Source organism: Otolemur garnettii, unplaced genomic scaffold, assembly GCF_000181295.1.
Source record: "Otolemur garnettii isolate 467f Iridium unplaced genomic scaffold, OtoGar3 scaffold00034, whole genome shotgun sequence".
In the NCBI taxonomy this organism is placed as follows: Eukaryota; Metazoa; Chordata; class Mammalia; order Primates; family Galagidae; genus Otolemur; species Otolemur garnettii.
The window spans coordinates 11,693,290-11,713,104 of NW_003852429.1; the positions used below are offsets into that span (position 1 = coordinate 11,693,290).

Genomic DNA, 19,815 nt, shown 5'->3' on the forward strand with positions numbered 1-19,815 from the left:
CTTGGGAGTAATTAGTACTTAGGAGTAGTTAGTAAGTAGGGTGTATTGGAGAAGAGACTCTAAAGTCAAAGGTAGTAATTTAGTGTCCTTCAATAAAGGCTTTTCTCATTTTTACTTCTAATCCCTTAGAATTAAGGGGTTTTGTTTGTTTGTTTGTTTGTGTTTTTGAGACAGAGTCTCACTCTGTTGCCCTGGGTAGAGTGCAGTGGTGTCATAGCTCACATCAACCTCAACTGCCTAGGTTAGAACAATCCTCTTGTCTCAACTTCTTGAGTTGCTGAGACTACAGGTTCCTGCCACAATGCTTGGCTAGTTTTTCTGTTTTCAGTGGAGATAGAGTCTCATTCTTGCTCAGGCTGGTCTTGAACTCTTCAGCTCAGGGTATCCACTTGCCCCCGCCCCCCAGAGGGTTAGAATTACAGACGTGAGCCACTGCACCCTGCCTTAAGATTCATTTTGACTGGCTCAGCGCCTGAAACACAGTGGTTATGGTACCAACCACATGCACCAAGTTTGGTGGGTTCAAACCTGGCCTGGGCCAGCTAAACAACAGTGACAACTGCAACAAAAAATAGCTGGGCACTGTGGTGGGTGCCTGTAGTCCCAGCTACTTGGGAGGCTGAGACAAGAGAATCACTTAAGCCGAAGAGTTTAAGGTTGCTGTGAGCTATGATACTACAGCACTTTACAGAGGGCAACATAGTGAGACATCTCAAAAAAAAAGATTCATTTTGACAATAAATATGCATAATTCTATTTTAATAAAAAAGGATGCAAGGCCATAAATAGGAAGGATATATAGGAGAAATGCCCTAAGGGGAAACTATCACCAGGTCTGCAGGCTTACTCCTCTGAGAGCATTATAACATTTGGGTTGGACTGGAAGGACCCATAGAAGATAGCAGAATGTTGGGAAAAGTTTTAACCTGGTCATGAATAAGACCTGTAAACAAGTTTAGATTAATGAAAAAGATCAAAAATCTAAGAAAAACCTCTCTTCCCCTCTTTCTCTTTTCTTTTCTTTCTTTCTTTCTTTTTTTTTTTTTACTACTTTAAGGTCAAACTTACACCAAAATTTTAACATGTGACGTCTAAATTTATGTATCATTAAATTTTTTTTCATTGGTTTGAGTAACATCCACTTTAGTAGTTGATAATACTTAGTTATCTTTATTAAAATGGATGATTTATTGTGACATGAAAATATTTTAAGTGAGTGAATAGTTTACTTTTATTTAGGGGATTGAAGTTTTCATCATCATAACACCTTTAATTACTGTGAGCTTCCTATTTCTAGGATGAATATCTTGTATCATTTAAGTGAAGAAAACAGTCTTTTGTTTCCCCAGGTACTGCATAAGCCGGCCACAGTATAAGACTTCCTGTGGTATCTCCTCCTTAATTTCATGTTGGAATTTCTTATATAGCACAATGGGAGCTGGAAAGTGAGTATGTCAATTTATTGGTGTCTCCAAACTACAAATTCAATAGTAATTTGGTGTTCCTTTGTCTATAATGGGAGATTTCTAAGAATAGATATTTTTATAAATTAAAAAACTGCTGTATATTAGTATAAAAATTTTAGCTTAAGATGTATATGTATTTTTTCAATGAATTGAAAATGAAAACTATCATTAAAATTGTCTGCATATTACACATATTAACATTGAGATGGGTTATATTGCCATATGATTGGAATTGTGAAATGAAAGGCAGTGTTTCTTTTGTAGCCTTCCACCTATTACTCAAGAAGAAGCTTTACATATTTTGGGCTTTCAACCTCCATTTGAAGATATTAGGTTTGGTCCTTTCACTGGAAATACGACACTTATGAGGTACGCAGACCCACTTAGAGGCGACACCTTATTTCTAGTTCTGCAAAGCATCATTGCAGATGTGTGTTGGGAGCAAACCTGTATCCAGCTGCTGGGCCTTCACCTCTAGTAGCTGTGCCCAACTTGGCTATTGAATTTCTTTAGAATTGGAATGATGCCATCTTTGTTATCAAACTGTTGCTGTGAACAAATCTTCTTGTTATTTTCAGATGGTTTAGACAAATTAATGATCACTTCCACGTGAAAGGATGCTCTTATGTTCTGTATAAGCCTCATGGGAAGAACAAAACAGCTGGAGAAACTGGTAAGTGAACTTGGAAGATTCACACACACGTACATGCACACATTCGTGCTCTAGGGTCCCTTGTCGGTTTTGATTCATGGGACTATGTAAAACTTCAGCAAAGACTGTTACTTTCATATCGCTTTATCTAAGGGGGAAATTATAACAGTAATCTGTAAGGCAGATCACTATTATATCATTATGCAGTTTAATATTTTTACTTGTTCTAATCTCTGCACAGACAACTCTTAGAACTTTAAGGCATGTTGTAGACACTGCTCTAACACACTGCATTGTGTGGGTCCATGGCCTGCGTGTGTGCTGATGAAACTCTTTGAGGAAGCAGTGTGGAATTTTCAGTTTCTCTTCCTAAAAGAGAACATAAGGATTTGAAAATATGTGGTGTTACAACTGCACAATAACATATAGCAACAGGACAATAGACGGTGAAAGTGACAAAGTTGTATTATAAAAAGGCTTGAGTAACAGAGATACTAATGGAGTTGAGCTCAGGGATTGTAGTTATGTGCTAATTAAATAATTTGCACTAACAATTTCCATTTTAAAAATTGTTACAATCATCTTTTGACTGTACAGATCAAAAAATTGTGTTGTTAAAGAAAAAATCTTTCTGATGTTTATGGGAAGACTTTATTCAAACTTGCAAAATGGGCATTGTAATAGGGATGAAAGATCAGGCTCAACTCTGAAAACAACAAAGGCAGCTGGGAATTTATAGGCAAGGATCAGAGTAGGGGGTTCAAGGGGTGGAAAATTCCTAAGAGGAGAAATTGGGGTAAGGGGATTCTTATTAACTGCTCCATAGGCTTCCTGCTAAGGGCTGGCCAAGGGCTCAGACATCAAGGGTTGGAAGAGCAGGGATGAGAAACTTGATCGGATATGAAGGGATAGGGGAATTCTCTCTAAACTGACTTAGGATTCTTGCTAAAACTGGATACATTAGTGCAAGGTCAAGGCCCAATCAGGAATAGGCCTCAAGGGTTGGTCATGGAGAGAGTCTTTTTCAGCACAGGGTAGGTATGTGGTTTACCAAGGTCAAGGACTGAACATAGAGTAGGATATATTTGTATTGCCTTGTATTGGGTATATTAAGTTAGTCGCAGTCAGGCAGAGGTGGAGATTACGTGGTGGTTTTACACATGCTGGTTCTGTGACCTTGAACAAGGCACTTGCTGAGTCCCAGTGTGTATTTTTCATCTTTCTACTATATTTGTACCCACTGCATAAGGTCAGTGTGAAGATAAAGAAGATGTATTTGTAATACACCTAACATCTTGTGTTACACAGAATAAGGGCTGAATAAGTGCTGACTGAATTCTGTTTATTCACATGGGGCCTATCTGCCCCTCTGGAAAAGGCAGCTTTAAGTGGCATCTTGTTATTTTTTCTGTTTCTAGTGAGAATGTTGACATACCATTGTTAATAATTGATCAGGCAATGAAAAATTAATGTAGGATTTTTTTTGGTTGCTAATTTTCTCCTCAGCTGTGTCTAGTTTGATTTTTATACTCTCTTGAATTTGAGGTTTTTCAAAGACATTTTCAATCATGTTTAAAATGTTTCAATCATTATTTTAAAATACCTAGTTCTTTTTCAGATATACTTGAATTTTTTGAAAAATGGTCTCTTTATTCCTTAACCATGTTTTTAACCCCCCCCTTTTTTGATATATCAAAAATTTATTTTATGTGTTTGATTTAATGGCTGAAATTTGTGTGTATCTGATTCTGCCCTCACTTGTTTCTTCTGGATTTCGTTTAAGGCATCTTGTTTCCTTGTGGTGGATTCAGGGGTCAAACCCAAGTCTCTCTAGTTTCACATCTCGAACTTCATTGTCTGCTCTTCTCTTGGTCTTGGCGTTGGCTTATTTCAGCAGTCCATGTGCATTTTAGAGCTATTATGTGGTTAATCTTTTTTGTAGTTAACATATATCATTTTCAGCAATAAAACTGTATAACAATAGAAGCATTACTAAACACTTTCTCCCCCCAAAATGCTTTCTGTTCTTAGTACAGTGCTTTTGGGCATTTCTTTGTGTGTGTGTGTGTGTTTTTTAGGTTATTACTTGTTTTTCTTTTTTAAAAGCATCTACCAAGATGAATGTTGCTGGCTTCAGTGTTACTGGAATGTTAGCCTCAAGCCTGTGGGTTTGGGGACCTTTTGTAAAGGAAACGCACACCTCAGCAACTCAGCCTTATCTTCTATAGTTCTTTTATGTCTGCTCCACAAGATGTGCCAAGCCCTTTTCAGGTCCAAAAGATTTTCATGGTCATTCTCAAGTTGTTGGAAAGTAAAGGAATGATTTTGTAGGGGAGGAAAAGGAATATCCTTTACTTACTCATTGCAAAATGTATGGCTAGGACCTCTGTAACAAAAGATAATAATAGAAAAACATACACATTTATTTAATATAAGTTGTATATGACACAGGAGCCTTTAGAAATAAAGATCCAAAGACACAGGGAAAGCTGTGCATTTTATGAATAATCAAGTTTGATTGGAGAATGCAAGGTACAATCTAATGGTAACAGGCTGAGTGGGACTTATCAAAGCCTCAGATTCTTTTTGGCATCCCTGTGTGAATTTACCCCACCCCACTTTGCCCTTGCCCCAGCTGGATTTTCAGTGAGATTTACTTCCCTAGGTGCCCTTCAGTGTTGACCGATCAGTCCCAATTTAGTATTGAGTACATGTGCTTGTTTCTCTGTTCTTGTGATGTTTTACTTAGAACATTAGTTTCCAGTTCCCTCCACGTTGTCCAAAAAGATACTAGCTTGCCATTTTTCCTGGCTGAGTAGTATTCCATAGTATTCGCAGACCATATTTCATAAATCCATTTATATATTGGTAGGCATGGCTTGTTTCCACATCTTTGCAATTGTGACTTGTTCTGCTGTAAACGTTTGAGTGCACTTGTGTGATATTTCTTATGTCTGGGTCTAGGGCAGGGCATCTGTCACATGTAGGTCTTCAGGGGAGAAGGAGGGAGAGGGACAGAGAATGACCTTCATAGCTTTTATGGCTGCTTCAGGGAAGAAGGAGTTGGAAGAATCCTAGTTTCTGTGGCCCACTTCAAGGGGAAAGGGCATGGACGAAGGTCAGGGAGACCTTCCTGCTTCCATTTATTTCAGTTTCCATCAGCTTAAAATACTCAGTATGCCAAGGTAGCATATTTTGGGGTATGCTGTTTAGCTCCCCATCAATTCTATTCATTACAAATCTTATATAATTTATACCAATGACATTTGTAATCTGTAAATGAAAAATGGCAGTTCACTGAAAGCAAGTCAGTGGTTTGGGCCCAGCGATTACCAATGTATGCCAGCATGGCCATGCAGAAATCTCACCCTTCTCTTGGATAGCACGTATGACACCGGACCTTTTAATGTAGGGTTAAGTAGGCATCTAGACTCAATCCATAGGATAAATACTATAGTAAAGCCCTAATTTATTTTTCAAATATGACAATCAATATAATTAAATGTTCCAATATTTTGTTTCTGTACTCCAAGGGGTCATCTTCTACAGCCAGTTGGATGTGTCCATACTGAAAATCCTTAATCTAGAGCGTTAGATGGCAAACATTTTTTTGTAAACCATCTGATAGGAAATATTCTTAGCTTTGGGAGACATATGGTTCTGGGATAGTCACAACTATGCCATGGATCTCGAAGGCTGCCATAGACAATATGTAAATAAGGAAAACTTTGTTGAAGAATCTAAAATTTGAATATTATATAATTTTTACATGTCACAAAATATTGTTTCTTTTGATTCTTAATGAAGTGAAACCACTTTAGCTCATTATCCCGATTCTAGCCCCAGCTGTAGGCTCACGGCCCGGTTTGCCGGTGACGGGGAATTTGCTAATCCCTGACCTAGAGGGTGAAGGCCAAATCCCCCAGCTTGGTGCCTGCGGGACTAGCTCCAGAGACTCCCCCGCCAGCCCAGGGTGGGCTCTTCATGAAGCCCAGGCTGCCGTGGGCCAGTGTGCCCTGCCCATGGGTGGCCTGCTGTGCATTGTGTGCAGTGCAGGATTGATCACCTTGGGGGATCTGGTTTATCTTTCCACCCTGACTTAAATTGAAGGAAGACTTTTTCTTCTGCTTGCCGGGCAGGATTAAATCCCTCCTGCTGGCTTATCATAGGACCATGCGTGGGGCAGGCAGAGCTTTCATTTCTCTGCCTGGCCCCTTTTGCTGGGCTATCAGCGCCATGTGTGGTGGGCAGAGCTTTCATGTCTCTGCCAGGTAATTCTTAGTAAGCCAGATGGTTTCTTCCAGACAAGAACTCAGCTACCTTCCTTGAGGACAGAGGCCCAGCTTCTCATTCACTTGTTTATCACAATGCCTGATCCTGTGCTCAGTGGAGTTGATTTTTAATTTAATGAATCCTAGGTGGAGAAAATGAGGCAGGAGGAATTCAGGAGATTGGGTTAAGAAAACTCTAGACGAGCATTTTGTTGTTTTCTACCCTGAAATCAGCATTCTTTCTTTGGAACTGCCTCCCTCTCTCTCTCTCTCCATGGAAAGGAAAATGTTGACTGTCCCCCTGCCTTTAGCGCATGTTCTTTTCTGGCTCGCCTGCTCCCTCCCCCTGCCCTCCCACACTTACTCATCCAGGCCTGATTTTAAGTTGTACTCAGTTGAGTCCTAGGGATTCTATGGAGGTGCCTCATGGTCTGAAGGGAGAGAGGGGTGGGCAGCTAGATTTCCTACCTCTTTTTTGGCAAATAGCAGCTCTGCTTTGACCCATTTTATGGACTAGTTTGCCATGTAGATTTTCTTTGCAGAAGGAAGTCCATGTCAAAAAAGTTTGAAAATTATTGATCTAAATTAGAGGTTGTCAAACTACCATCCACAAGCCAGGGGTCTATTTTGTAAATAAAGTTTTATTCAAATACAGCAGTATCGCTTTGCTTACAATTCAGGTGTCCTCAAACTATGGCCTGTGGGCCTCATGCAGCCGGCCTAGGACATTTATCCGGCCTGCTGGGTGTTTTTGCCACCGCTGCCTGTCCTGCTTAGCAGCCGACTCGTCCCAGGGCCCTGCAGTCTGGCCCTCCAATGGTCTGAGGGACAGTGAACTGGCCCCCTGTTTAAAAAGTTTGAGGACCCTGGGTATTGCCATGGCTATTTTCATGCTGCAGTGGCAGAGTTGAGTAGCATGACCAGTGCCTCTGACCCACAGCCTAAATTCTGGCCCTTTAGGAAAAAGTTTGCTGATTCCTAATCTAAATCAGACAGAATGCTGTTAGGCACCTTGAAGGAGGGAGAAAAAAATTCCTGAGTAACATAAGCCACAAACATGATAAAATATATCATAAATATATATTATGATGTATATAACTTATAAAAATTATATATTATGATATAGTCACCTATTGACATTATGTCTTACATATAATAATAATATATCGTTAACCCATAAACGTTATTCCACAGAAGAAAAACGACCTCCTGTTTTTGGGCAGAGCATTTGTAGCAGACAAAACGATGTGAATATTGAGAATAGACTTTCTTACCTATCTCATTTTCCCCTGGAATCCTAAATATATTCCAGGATATTAAATTAATTACTATTCATAGTTGAACTAAAGAAGTTTTGTATTACCTCTGACTTAGAAAGGAGGAAAGTATGCAATATCCAATGATTTCCAGCGAAAAGTTACCTCTAATGAAAGTCCTCTTAGTAAAAGTTCCAATTGTTTGGATAACTTTTTATTTGGCATTTTCACAGTCTTAAAAAGATTTTCAAGAATTTTTTAAAAAAATCAATCATGTTTATAAACATCTTTTATAATTATTGCACTTATGAGGATTCTAAATCCACACATTTACATTTTTTTCTGTCCTGAATCTTATCTGCCATCAAGTTCAATTCTGAAGATGAAATACGGACTTTTGAATTTCAGCTCTTAAAGCTCTTCATTTAGAGCTGCCTCAGGGGTGTCAGTTTTTAAATTATCAGGGGAACGCATCCAAAAACTGCAGAAAGACATATTTAACATTTGTCATTATACAATAGAGATTTTAGGAGAAAAGTTCCCCTGGCTGTCAGGGGTGCTCTGGTGTTAGGCAGTGAAGTGAGGATCTGTGAAACGCTGGGGAAAGAGTTTAAACCAGAAATGTTACTGTGTCTGGGGGCATCACAAATCCTCGGGGGGGGGCGGGAGCCCACCTCCCTGCTCTCTGCTACAGCCATTAACCCGCTGTTCTTTGTGGTTTTCAGCTATTTTCATGGCCAGAAAGTGGATCATTGAAATGCTGTCTTGCTGGCTTTTAGCTGCTTCATCTATTTTTAGAATTTTCAATTTTAATGGACTATTTCTTAATGAATAATTTATTTCTTTGGGGAGAAGCAAGTTAATGAAACCTCAGTTAATGGTTTTGAGTACAAAGTGCTGATAAAAACTTGCTTCTTATGGTGATACTTTTGAAATTGGTAACTATTATAGTTTTGGGGCACATACAAGGAAGAGTGGTTAGAAGAGGTGGTTGTGGTGCCACCACCAGCCTGTTTCTGTGGCAGTGTTATCTCCTCTCTCCATTTGCTCCTCTAGTCTCTGTAACTTTAGTGGAAAGATTAAAGTGTGTGTTAGTGAGGGAAGTTTGCAGTTGGGGGACTAGTTTATTATATGGAGTTTATATTTATCCATATACATCAGTATATCTCTTTAAATTGAGGTATACATGCTACATACATATTAAAACATCTTTAAAATTACTATTTTTGTACATCTTTTATAAAGACATATTCGTATGGCAGTATATATATGTGTGTGTGTGTTTATATGGCTTATAACCAAATGTGTTTTTGCTGGAACTGCTTGTTCAGAAATTGTTAATGACTGGATAAATTTACATCTCGCATCTGCTGTGGGTAACAAGAAAAGTTGAGACCACAGTAGGCATTAGGCTTTGTACATTAATTACATTTTATAGACAAGTATAGTATTAGGTTTTGATAAGCAAGGGCATTTCAGTCCTTTATTTTGCTAATGAGTTTATCTGAATTTCAGTCTAAAGGGTAAAACTGAAAATAAATTCATTAATATTTTTGGAACCTGTCAATAGCTTCTCATTTCCCCCCCCCATCAGGTCAGGGTGTTCCAAGTAATGTGTCTTTGTCTCCCAAGCTTTAGTCCTCTGTGTAAAGCATGGACATTGCGTTGTTGGCCTTCAGGGTTTTTTTTTGTTTTGTTTGTTGTTTTTTTTGTTCTTTGTAGCTTCAGGCGCCTTGTCAAAGTTAACACGTGGATTGAAAGATGAATCACTGGCTTACATCTATCATTGCCAAAATCATTATTTCTGTCCAATTGGCTTTGAAGCAACTCCTGTTAAAGCTAATAAAGCATTCAGGTAAGCCTTGGTACACATCGCATGTGGGTACGTCACCAGGAAAATGTGTGCTGGAAAGCATTTTGAGAAATATTAAGAGATATCCTAATTCTCTTTATAACTGGAGGCTTGGTGATCGACTTTCCTGACATAGACTATTCTGTAAACATTATAACTTATTCTTTTGCAGAATTGCATTCACTTAATTGTGCTTTAACAAATTCCTGCTTACTGTTGTCCCATCATTACAAGAGAAAGCCTTTTGAAAGTCACTTATGTTTATTATAAAGCAGTTGGAATGGACTTTCCAGAGTATGTCCCAGTATAATCCAGAATCCAGGGTCAAGAAGGTTGTCACAACCTACTAAGTTAAATTTCACCTCTCTGATGGTGGAATTTCTTGTTAAGTGAGGTATAGAGGTATACTGTGTGTTATGATTATATCCCTCAGCTTCACTTTATTTCAGACATCTATCAAATGTAAAATGTGATTTCATGCCTACTGTATACCCTTTAAAGGGTACCTTTGCCTGTACCTAAGAATCACCTGAGATTTTTTTTAAACTATGCAAATCCTTGGACTCTACTCCAGACTTATTTGAATTAGAATTTTCCCGGGATAGGATTAGGGCATCATATGTGTTTAAAAATTCCCAGGTGAATCACTGCTTTAGGTTTTATTATTATTATTTTTTATTTTTTGCAGTTTTGGGCCAGGGCTGGGTTTGAACCCACCACCTCCGGCATATGGGGCCAGCGCTCTACTCCACAGGCACCGCCCCTTTAGGTTTTATTTTTAGGAGGTGTTTTGAAACCTTTTGAATGCATAGTGAAAATGAGGGTAGCTGAAAAATGCTGGTAGTATGCTAGGATTTTTTTTCTCTCCTAGGATCCAAGAGGTAGTATATTAAAACTTTTTTAGCCCTAGATTTTGAATAGAGGATTAAGTCCTAAATTTAATTTGTGAGTTCTCTTTAATGGCCTTCAGAAAATTTCCCAAACCTAAACTCTAATATCTATTTTAGATCAAATAATGCCAATTTGAATAATATATCTTTTATTCACTAGTTAAAGCAGTGTACTAAAGGAAGTGAATGATCTTCTAAAGCTTACTGTGAATGTATTTTATATCTAGCAGGGGTCCTCTCTCACCACAGGAAGTCGAATATTGGATCTTAATTGGAGAATCAAGTCGAAAACACCCAACCATTCACTGTAAAAAGTATGTAACTTACCTTTTCTCCTTTGAGACAGGATTTAGATACAGTGAAATGCACAGGTCTTATTTGTATAATGAGATGAGTTTTGATAAGTATTCACCACCCCAAACAAGATACGGTACATTTCATCACCACAGAAAGCCCCCTCATTCCCTAATCCTATCAATGCCCATAGACACCCCCTGCTCTGATTTCTATCACCATAGATTTGTTTTGCCGGTTCTTGAATTCTATAAATAGAATCATACAATATTTTTGTGTGTGTGTGTCTTCATTTAGGTAACGTTTTTGAGGTTTCTCTGTTACGTTTATCAGAGCCGTAGTCCGTTGCACGCTACAGTTTATTACACGTTTTCCTGTTGACGGGCTGGATTGTTTTGGGTTTTGGTCTGTTGTGGAATAAAGCTGTTAGGAACATTTATGTGCAAGTCTTTAAAACATTTACAGAACAGTTTTACTGAGATATAATTCACAATTCAGTGGATTTTAGTATATAGAATAGTGCACTAAGCTTATCTAACTCTAGAATGCTTTCATCACCCTGCAAATAAACCTCACACCTACTAAGACTCTCTGCATTCCCTCAGCCCCGGCAACCCCTCATCTACTTCCTGGCTCTGTGGATCTGCCTGTTCTGGACGTTTCATATAAATGGAGTCATACGATATGTAGCATTTAATGTCTGGCTTCTTTCTCTTAATATGATGTTTTCAAGGTTGCTCCATTTTATGGTATAGATCAGAACTTCATTCCCTTATACAGCCAAATCATTTTCCTTTGCATGGATATATACACTTTGCTGTACAAGTCTTTTTGAGATGTTTTATTGCTCCCTGGTAGGTACCTAGGAGTGAAATTACTGATTCACAGGATGTATATGTATTTAAGTATCTGAGAAAGTTCTCCAAATTGGTTGTTTCCTTCTGGTGAACAGAATTTCTGATGAACACAAGTTTTAAAATTTGACTAAATCCATCTTACTAATTTTGTTATGTGCTTTTTCTTTGGTGCCTCTTCAAGAAATTTTTTCCTACCCTACCTACAGCCTGAAAGATAAGCTCCTGTTTTCTTCTAGAAGCTTTATAGATTTTATGTTTAAGTTTATGATCCATTGCAATCAACTTTTGTGTGTGGTATGAAGTGGGGGTCAACTTTGATTTCCACCCAATGTTTATGCACTTATTCCAGCACAATTTCTTTATTTTTCTTTCCTTGTTTAATTTTTTGGGTGCCTCAGCTAAAAATTAATTGGCCATGTATGTGTCATGGATGTGTGGTCTATTTCTGGACCCTGTTCCCCTAATCTCTTTGTGTATCTTTACACTAATACTATACTCTTAATTGTTGTTGTTTATACTCTATCCTGAAATTATGTGGCATGAATCCTCTAAAATTTTCTTTAATCTTAGGAACTTTGATTTTATATAAAAAGTTTAGAATTTGTCACTTTTTGTTAAAATGTTGAGATTTTGGTTAGGATGTAATCTATAGAATTAAGAGTTTATTTTGGGGAGAATTGACATTATAAAAATCTGGTATTTTCCAATCCATGAAGATAGATAGTATCTCCAGTTAAATAAAGCTTTAATTTCTCTCAGCAATGTTTTACATTTTTCAATATGGAATCTTATATGTTTTTTGTTAAAATTTTTCCTAAGTGTGTTCCATTTTTTGATGTAATTAATGTTTAAAAAGTTTTCATTTTCCAATTTTTTTTTTTTTGAGACAGAATGTCAGTATTTCGCCCTCTGTAGAGTGTTGTGGTGTCACAGCTCACAGCAACCTTAAACTCTTGGGCTTAAGGTATTCTCTTGCTTCAGCCTCCCAAGTAGTTGGGACTACAGGCACCCACCACAATGCCCAGCTATTTTGTTGTTGCAGTTGTTTAGCTGGCCTGGGCTGGGTTCGAACCCACCAGCCTCAGTGTATGTGACTGGCACCGTAACCACTGTGCTACAGGTGCTGAGCCACATTTTCCAATTTTTTGCTGAATATAAAAAGTACAGTTGACTTTTTTATTTAGACTTTGAATCTTATATCTTTACCAAATTCACTTATTAATTCTGGTAATTACTTATAATTTTCTGCACAATGTTGTCTCTTATTAAAGGTATAACAACTTTTAATTCTTTTAAAAATTGACTTGATGGCTCAGCGGCCATAGCACAGTGGTTATGGTGCCAGCCACATACACCAAGGCTGGTGGGTTTGAAACCAGCCAGGGTCTGCTAAATAATGACAACTGCCACAAAATTTAGCCTGGCCCTGTGGCGGGCACCTGTAGTCCCAGCTACTTGGGAGGCTGAGACAACAGAATCACTTAAGCCCAAGAGTTTGAGGTTGCTATGAGCTGTGACACCATGGCACTCTACTGAGGGTGACATAGTAAAATTCTGTCTCAAAAATAAAAAATTGACTTGATTATAATTAAAAAGTAAATATGGCATGATGCTATGTTAGCCTGCAAGATATCACTTAACATGTTGATACTTATAGGAAAAGTTACCAGTTTTAGACTGATGACGTTGGCAATGGTTGGATTAAAAGAACTGCCATAAAAACAAGATGTTACTGAAGTTTAGTAGATTATACAATGCTGATATAAGAGAGTTATTGCCAATTATTGCTGTGATAATATTGTAGCAATTTGCTCATGTGACAAGTTCCATTACAATGATATTTTGGAACTAAGGAAAATTATGTTTGTTCTTTCTTCTTAACTACAGGTGGGCAGATATTGTTACTGACCTAAACACTCAAAATCCAGAATACCTAGATATCCGACACTTAGAGAGGGGGCTGCAGTATCGGAAAACAAAGAAGGTGAGAACATGGTCATATTTGAAGGCATTTCTCAGCTGACAAAAACTCCTTATTTTACTCAGTACTCTTTAGGTTGCAACTAACAGAAACTCAGTTCGGACCATTTTAGACAGAAAAGTGGAAATTATTTTAAGGACACAGAAGTATATTTAAAATTCAAGGGCAACAAGTATAGCCTGAAGTCATAAGGGGATGGTACCAGGTATTGGGATGATAGCAGGGGCCAAGTAGCTAGTAGACCCTCATTCTGTGAGGGGCTATATATTGTTTTAGCTTTTTTTTAGTCTGATTATTTACTTCTTGAATATCATCTTGCAGTTTACATCTCCCTTTTAGATGAACTGTCTAGACTGAGACTGACCTGCCTTGGGTTAGGTCCATAGTCTTAGCCCATCTTGGGCCAAATTAACTATGGCCATGGGATAGAGCCATGTACATAAATAAGGCTTTGGGGGAAGGTTGTCAGGGAATGGTACATACTGTAGATTGAGTAGACATCCCATTGATGGAATAGTATTCCTATAAAAAGGTATGAAGAATAGGAGAGAGAGGAAGTGGGATGATGTTGGTTTTGTTATATGAATTAGGAAGATGGGAGGTTATAGTGTGTTGAGAGTGAGTGGTAGAGAGGTGGGGGCTGGGGAAGGTATTTTGGCCCTTGAGGGCATGGGTATGTTTTGTAAAGGCAGTTATTAGGAAAGATACAGGATAGTATGCTGATGATGCTGTTTTGAGGCAGGTGAAGAAGGGGAAAAAATAAAGAGTTCATAGGGACTCACAAATTAGTACAATTAATTTCTCTTCATTTTCTTTACCCAACTTTAAAAATTCTTTTTCTTCTTAGGTTGGGGGAAATTTGCATTGCATCATAGCATTCCAGAGACTTAACTGGCAAAGATTTGACCTTTGGAACTTTCCATTTGGAACCATTAGACAAGAATCACAACCTCCACATGCCCAGGGAATTGCCAAATCAGAGAGTGAAGATAATATTTCTAAGAAGCATCATGGGCGTCTGGGCCGGTCTTTTAGTGCTAGTTTCCATCAGGACTCAGCATGGAAAAGAATGTCTAGTATTCATGAGAGAAGGAACAGTGGCTACCAGGGTTACAGTGATTATGATGGGAATGATTGACTGTGCTGGCTACTGAAAAACTGGTATTATGCATTCAACTGTTGTATACAGGACTACATTAAGACTGTAGAAGATTTTAGTAAGTCTTTGTTAAATAGGAACTGATCTTGTGGTACAAAACATAAATTTGTCAGTGAATAAGCTGTATATGATTATGATGGGTGGTTTCAGAAATATAAGCAAATAAGCACAGACTATTGTCTTTTTAAAGTTAAGAGTATATAAATAATTTGGACAGAAAGTTTCACCAAATTCAATAAAAGTACAGCACTATCTAAATAAGTCAAACACAAATCCACTTAACAGCATCAATATTTGAAATACTTAAGCATGAAGTGATTTCTTATGACTTGATTCCTAGACATTTGCTTAGATAGTTTTATTCCTAACCTCAAGATGTAAGGCACCATCTACCCTTAAAAAAATTAGGGCTGCCAATCTCTAGTTTTTACTCATGGTCAAAGCTCATTTAAAATTATTTCATGAGCCTAATAATTATTTTACTTATAGCAGTACTGGCCTGCCTCCTTATTTCCTGGTTAACTGTCTCAGGATTCTCACTACAGGGGCAGGAGACTCAAGAAACTCATCCTTTCTATTGGTGCAAATTGAGTGACTTCATGCATTGATAGAGGTATTTCTTACTTTTTGACTTGGTATGACTGCTATAAGTCTAGCATAAACTTTGTTTTAGGGCAGAGTAAAATAATAAAAAGTAGCATCTGAAGTTTCTATACCCAAGGTTTTCTGTGAAATGAGATCTCCTGATGTTTGATTGGTTCCTCAATATGGAATTGTATGTTGATAACAGCACTGAAGATGCGTTAGGAGTGTCAGTGTCACTTAGAGGGTGACTATCCATATTGCACACTCTGAGCTGTTTCCCTTTCTAAACTGTAGAGACAGTAAGATGTTTGACGTTGAGTGTTAAATATGTCAGAAGTGTACATTTCATATATTGGAGCTCCTCTCTAGCTGCTGTCAGTTTTTCTTCTGCTGCCGACCTGTGACCTACAAACAACTAGGATTTCTTGTTCTTTTATTTCAGGGGCTTGTTTCAGGACTCAAATCAGTAACTTGGAGATTACAAGGTGCTGAATATGTTGGTAACCATATCGCAATACACCTCAAGGAGAGGGTTCAGATTTTTATTTTTAAAATATTTCCATTATTTTCTCTTGAATTTTATATCCATTTATCCACTCATACATGCCTAGCCTACAGAAGGGAATATATATTATGAAATGGTCATTTTTCTGAAGAGAATATTTTGCTGGGAATGCAAAGGACTGAAAGAGATTTGTAGGTTGATTTTGTTACTTCACACTGGAACTTTTAAAGTTTTCATCAAATAAAGTTTTGTTTTCTACTTTTAGTCATGTGAATATTTTTGAACCTTTGTTTTAGGTGGGGAATAACTTTGAAGTAAATGACAGTTTGTCATTTTTGCCTAACCTAGTGTTGTAAGAAACTGTCTTGAATCTTACTTTTGTAATCATTGAAACAATACGTACTATGATGACTATAATTTCTGATTTCTAATATAATAGGAAATAGAAAACTCAATTGTTATGTTAGTTGGACCAAATGAAGTTACTTTTGCAGGTCAAAAATGGTTGAATATCAGCAATTCCATTTAGTCAACCTAGTATTTCAGAGAAGAGCCAAGAAAAAAGGAGAAAAATGCAACACAAGAAATTAAAGAATAGGGTAACATACAGGAAAAGAAGATGAGCTTATTCAGATTCTTTACTGTTCCTAAACAATTTTTACAAAATTCTTGATACATATTATTGTTTAATTACTTGGCTTAAAACTTTGGCAGTTCTTAAGAGCACACTGGAATTTAGGCTTAGGGAGACTCCTTTTGCAGAACTGTTTTAAGAGTTACTGCATCCTTCTCTCTCTGATATTCCTAGTCATACTTTATTTCAAGAGATCAGTTCTTAGAGTTTCCATAGATGTGATGAAACCCTATGCATTATGAAGGTTCAAAAGCTGGCTCTGCACTTACTATCACCATTGTGCTTATTTTCTCATTGGTAAAATGGCAATAATAGTACCTGCTTTAGAATGGTTTTAAAGAATAAATAGAAAATACATGCAGTGTTTAGAACAGTGCTTTGTAGATAGGAAGTGCTTTTGAAAAGCTTACTGTTATTTCAAAAGATATGTATTTTACTATTCGGATTCTTTATAGAGGGCCCTTTAAAGAGCATCTAAAGGAGATAATTCCTTGAAAATCAAATATATACACTTCTCACTAGCTGTTCCTCTGAAGGAATATCTCACCTTTAAGGAATGTTTTCTTTTCCCTGTGTTTTGAAATAGTCTCACTCTGTTGCCCAGACTAGAGTGCAGTGGTGTCATAGCTCATAACACGTAGGCCCAAGGGATCCTCTTGCCTCAACCTCCTCAACAGCTGAGACACAGGTGTGTGCCATAGCATCCACTTAATTTTTAAAAAAAATTTGTAAGAAGTTAATTTAAAAAAAATCTGTAGAGCTGGGGTCTCACACTCCTGGTCTCAAGCAATCCTCCTGACTCAGCCTTCCAAAGTGCTGGGATTACAGGTGTGAGTCACTGCACCAGACCTGTTTTGGTTTTAAAAAGTATTTACAGCCAAGACATTAGCTATGTTTTCACCCAGTTCCTAGGCTGTAAAAATTTAAAAATTTCATTTTGATCAAATTTTGTGACTCTTCCTATCCCGACTACCACTATTGTTTAAGAACTGTGTTCCATCAGGCCCAGCTGATGCAGCAGCTGTGGTACCTCCCAACTTGCCTGCTCCTGGACTCTGGAGTGGCTCAGGCAACGGCTCTAGGGTCCACCACATTCTGCTGCTCAATTTCAGGCACCTCCCCCTTGTCCAATCATTGCTCAACAAAGTAAGTTGAGCCCCATAGCCAGGTGTTTCACTTTAAGTTGATTTCAGAACAACCCTTAGACCAGTGATTTTCAACTGGTGTGCCATGATAGGTTCTTAGATGTGCCACTAAAAATTTTAAAGATCACCAATTAAATTATTTTTGAAAGAAGTTGAAAGCACAGTTAAAATATATTTTTTCTTTTACTCTTTTTTTTGGATCAACATAATTTAAGTGTGCTGTGAAAGTTTAACTACAGGTTCTAGTGTACTATGAGATAAAAAAAAGGTTGAAAAACACTGCCTTAACCAGGTGTCCTCAAACTACGGCTCGTGGGCCACATGCAGCCTGCCTAGGACGTTTATCCGGCCCACAGGGTGTTTTTGCTGCCACTGCCTGTCCTGGTTAGCAGCTAACTCGCCTGGGGCCCGTAGTCTGGCCCTCTGAGGGACAGTGAACTGGCCCCCTGTTTAAAAAGTTTGAGGACCCCTGGCTTAACATTGGTGGCATTCCTATTTAACTGGCAGAAACTGAGGTTCTCACTTTTGAAGACACTTGCCTATGATACAGGGTATCTTAGTTTGTTAGGGTGCTGCCATAACAAAACAGACTGGGTGGCTTAAACAACAGAAATTTATTTCCTCACAGTTCCAGAGGCTCGGTGTCCAGGATCAAGGTATTGGCATACTTGGTTTCTTCTGAGGTCTCTCCTTGCCAAGCTGACTTCTGCGTCCTCAAGTGGCCTTTCCTCTGTGCTCAGGCATCCTTTAGGCATACTCTCAGTATGTCTAAATTTCCTCTTACAAGGACATCAGCAAGATTGGATTAGGGCCTGTCCTAATGGCCTTATTTTGACTAAATCACTTTCTAAAGGTCCTATCATCAAATACAGTCACATTCGGAGGTACTGGGAATTAGGGCTTCAACAAAGGAATTTTAGAGGACACAATTTAGCTCATAGCACAAGGCTATCACATGGCTCAGAAGGATCAAAATAAACATCTGACTGACCTCCAAGAAAATTCTTTCAGCAGAGTGTAAGGTGCACTAAAAGGCTTTAGACTGGTCACTTAGGCAATATTTATGGAACTCCTGTTAAGTGTCAGGAGTGGGGGATGTAACAGTCAACAAGATAGTTCTTGGTTTCAATGAGTTTACAGTTTTCTGTGAAGGCAAAAAAAAAATCGAACAGGCACTTATATAACCTTCAGTAAAACACATCTAGGAATAATTTCTGGGGATTACTTTACACATGGAGGAAATACAAAAAGCACTGTCAGGATTATTCCTGGTAAAAAATTAGTTGACTAGGTCAGCTAAACATGCCTACTGTGCACCACGCATTTGGGCATAGAAATGGGTTCTAAAAGATGATTTCTTGCATATTTTTGTGATAAATGATTCCTTTAAAAAACTACCCATTCCTTTAAATCAGCCTTTTCACGGAGTTTGAATCTAGTTTAAGTAGTTCAAATTTGAACAGATGTGCTAATACCATCATTTATACTAGTGCTAAGTGTAACACCTCTCAGTCTTACTAGTCTGGAAGTTTGGTTTTATGCTCTGATTATAGGTGGACACATAGACACTGAAATTCTTTTTTGAGACAGGGCCTTAGCCTGATGCCCAGGCTGGAGTACGGTGGGCTGAACTGATCCTCCCACCTTAGCCTCCAAAGTAGCTAGGACCCTTGTTGCCCCCAGCTGATTCTTCTTTCTTCTTCTACTGCTGAGAGCATGTAGCCTGAATAAGATGCAGTAAGTCAGGCCAGGGCCCAGTCAACACAGCTGGTCTGGCCAGTCATACATGACCTTCCCTCATGTCTTCCACCGTTGTTTTCTAAATTCAGCTTTAACCGAATAGTGTGTCTGGAGTAGTTTAGGGTGATTGATTTAGATTAACTTCTGAATTAGCAATGTTTTGAGTCATGGGTTATGCCGATTACTGTTTATTATGAGGGTCACAGGTTATGCTGATTATTGTTAAGGGTTAATTATTGTTTAAAATAAGGGTTAACATGGTTTTGCTTTGAACTTTTACGTATAAAACTATGTTTTTGGAAATGGAAGGACAGAACAGATGTGAGAAACTACTTTCACTGTTCTCCAGCATGTCCTTCTGACAAGAAAGTTTGTTGAACCTAATCACCATTTCTGCATCTGGCTGACAGTGACAGGTGGCTGGCCTCTCTTCATCTGGTAACACTGTTTTTAAAACAAAGAGATGGTGGTGTCTTAGACTGGGCATGGTGGCTCACTTCTGTAATCCTAGCACTGAGAATCCCTTCA

The 19,815-nt window shown here is 38.2% G+C and overlaps 1 protein-coding gene across 3 annotated transcripts in view; it reads left to right on the forward strand.

Annotated features, from left to right (window-relative positions):
• The window catches only part of BIVM (basic, immunoglobulin-like variable motif containing), a 28,356-nt gene extending 12,324 nt beyond the window's left edge, over positions 1 to 16,032 (forward strand). For 2 of the 3 annotated variants that reach the window (XM_023513095.1, XM_023513096.1), the window contains 7 exons: positions 1,350 to 1,445; positions 1,731 to 1,835; positions 2,045 to 2,139; positions 9,368 to 9,500; positions 10,615 to 10,701; positions 13,426 to 13,522; positions 14,367 to 16,032. In XM_023513095.1, the coding sequence (XP_023368863.1) occupies positions 1,350 to 1,445; positions 1,731 to 1,835; positions 2,045 to 2,139; positions 9,368 to 9,500; positions 10,615 to 10,701; positions 13,426 to 13,522; positions 14,367 to 14,657 (904 nt within the window). In that variant the 3' untranslated portion in view covers positions 14,658 to 16,032. The remainder of the gene's footprint in view (positions 1 to 1,349; positions 1,446 to 1,730; positions 1,836 to 2,044; positions 2,140 to 9,367; positions 9,501 to 10,614; positions 10,702 to 13,425; positions 13,523 to 14,366) is intronic. The other variant, XM_023513097.1, reaches the window with a different exon arrangement.
• Positions 16,033 to 19,815: the final 3,783 nt, after the last annotated feature.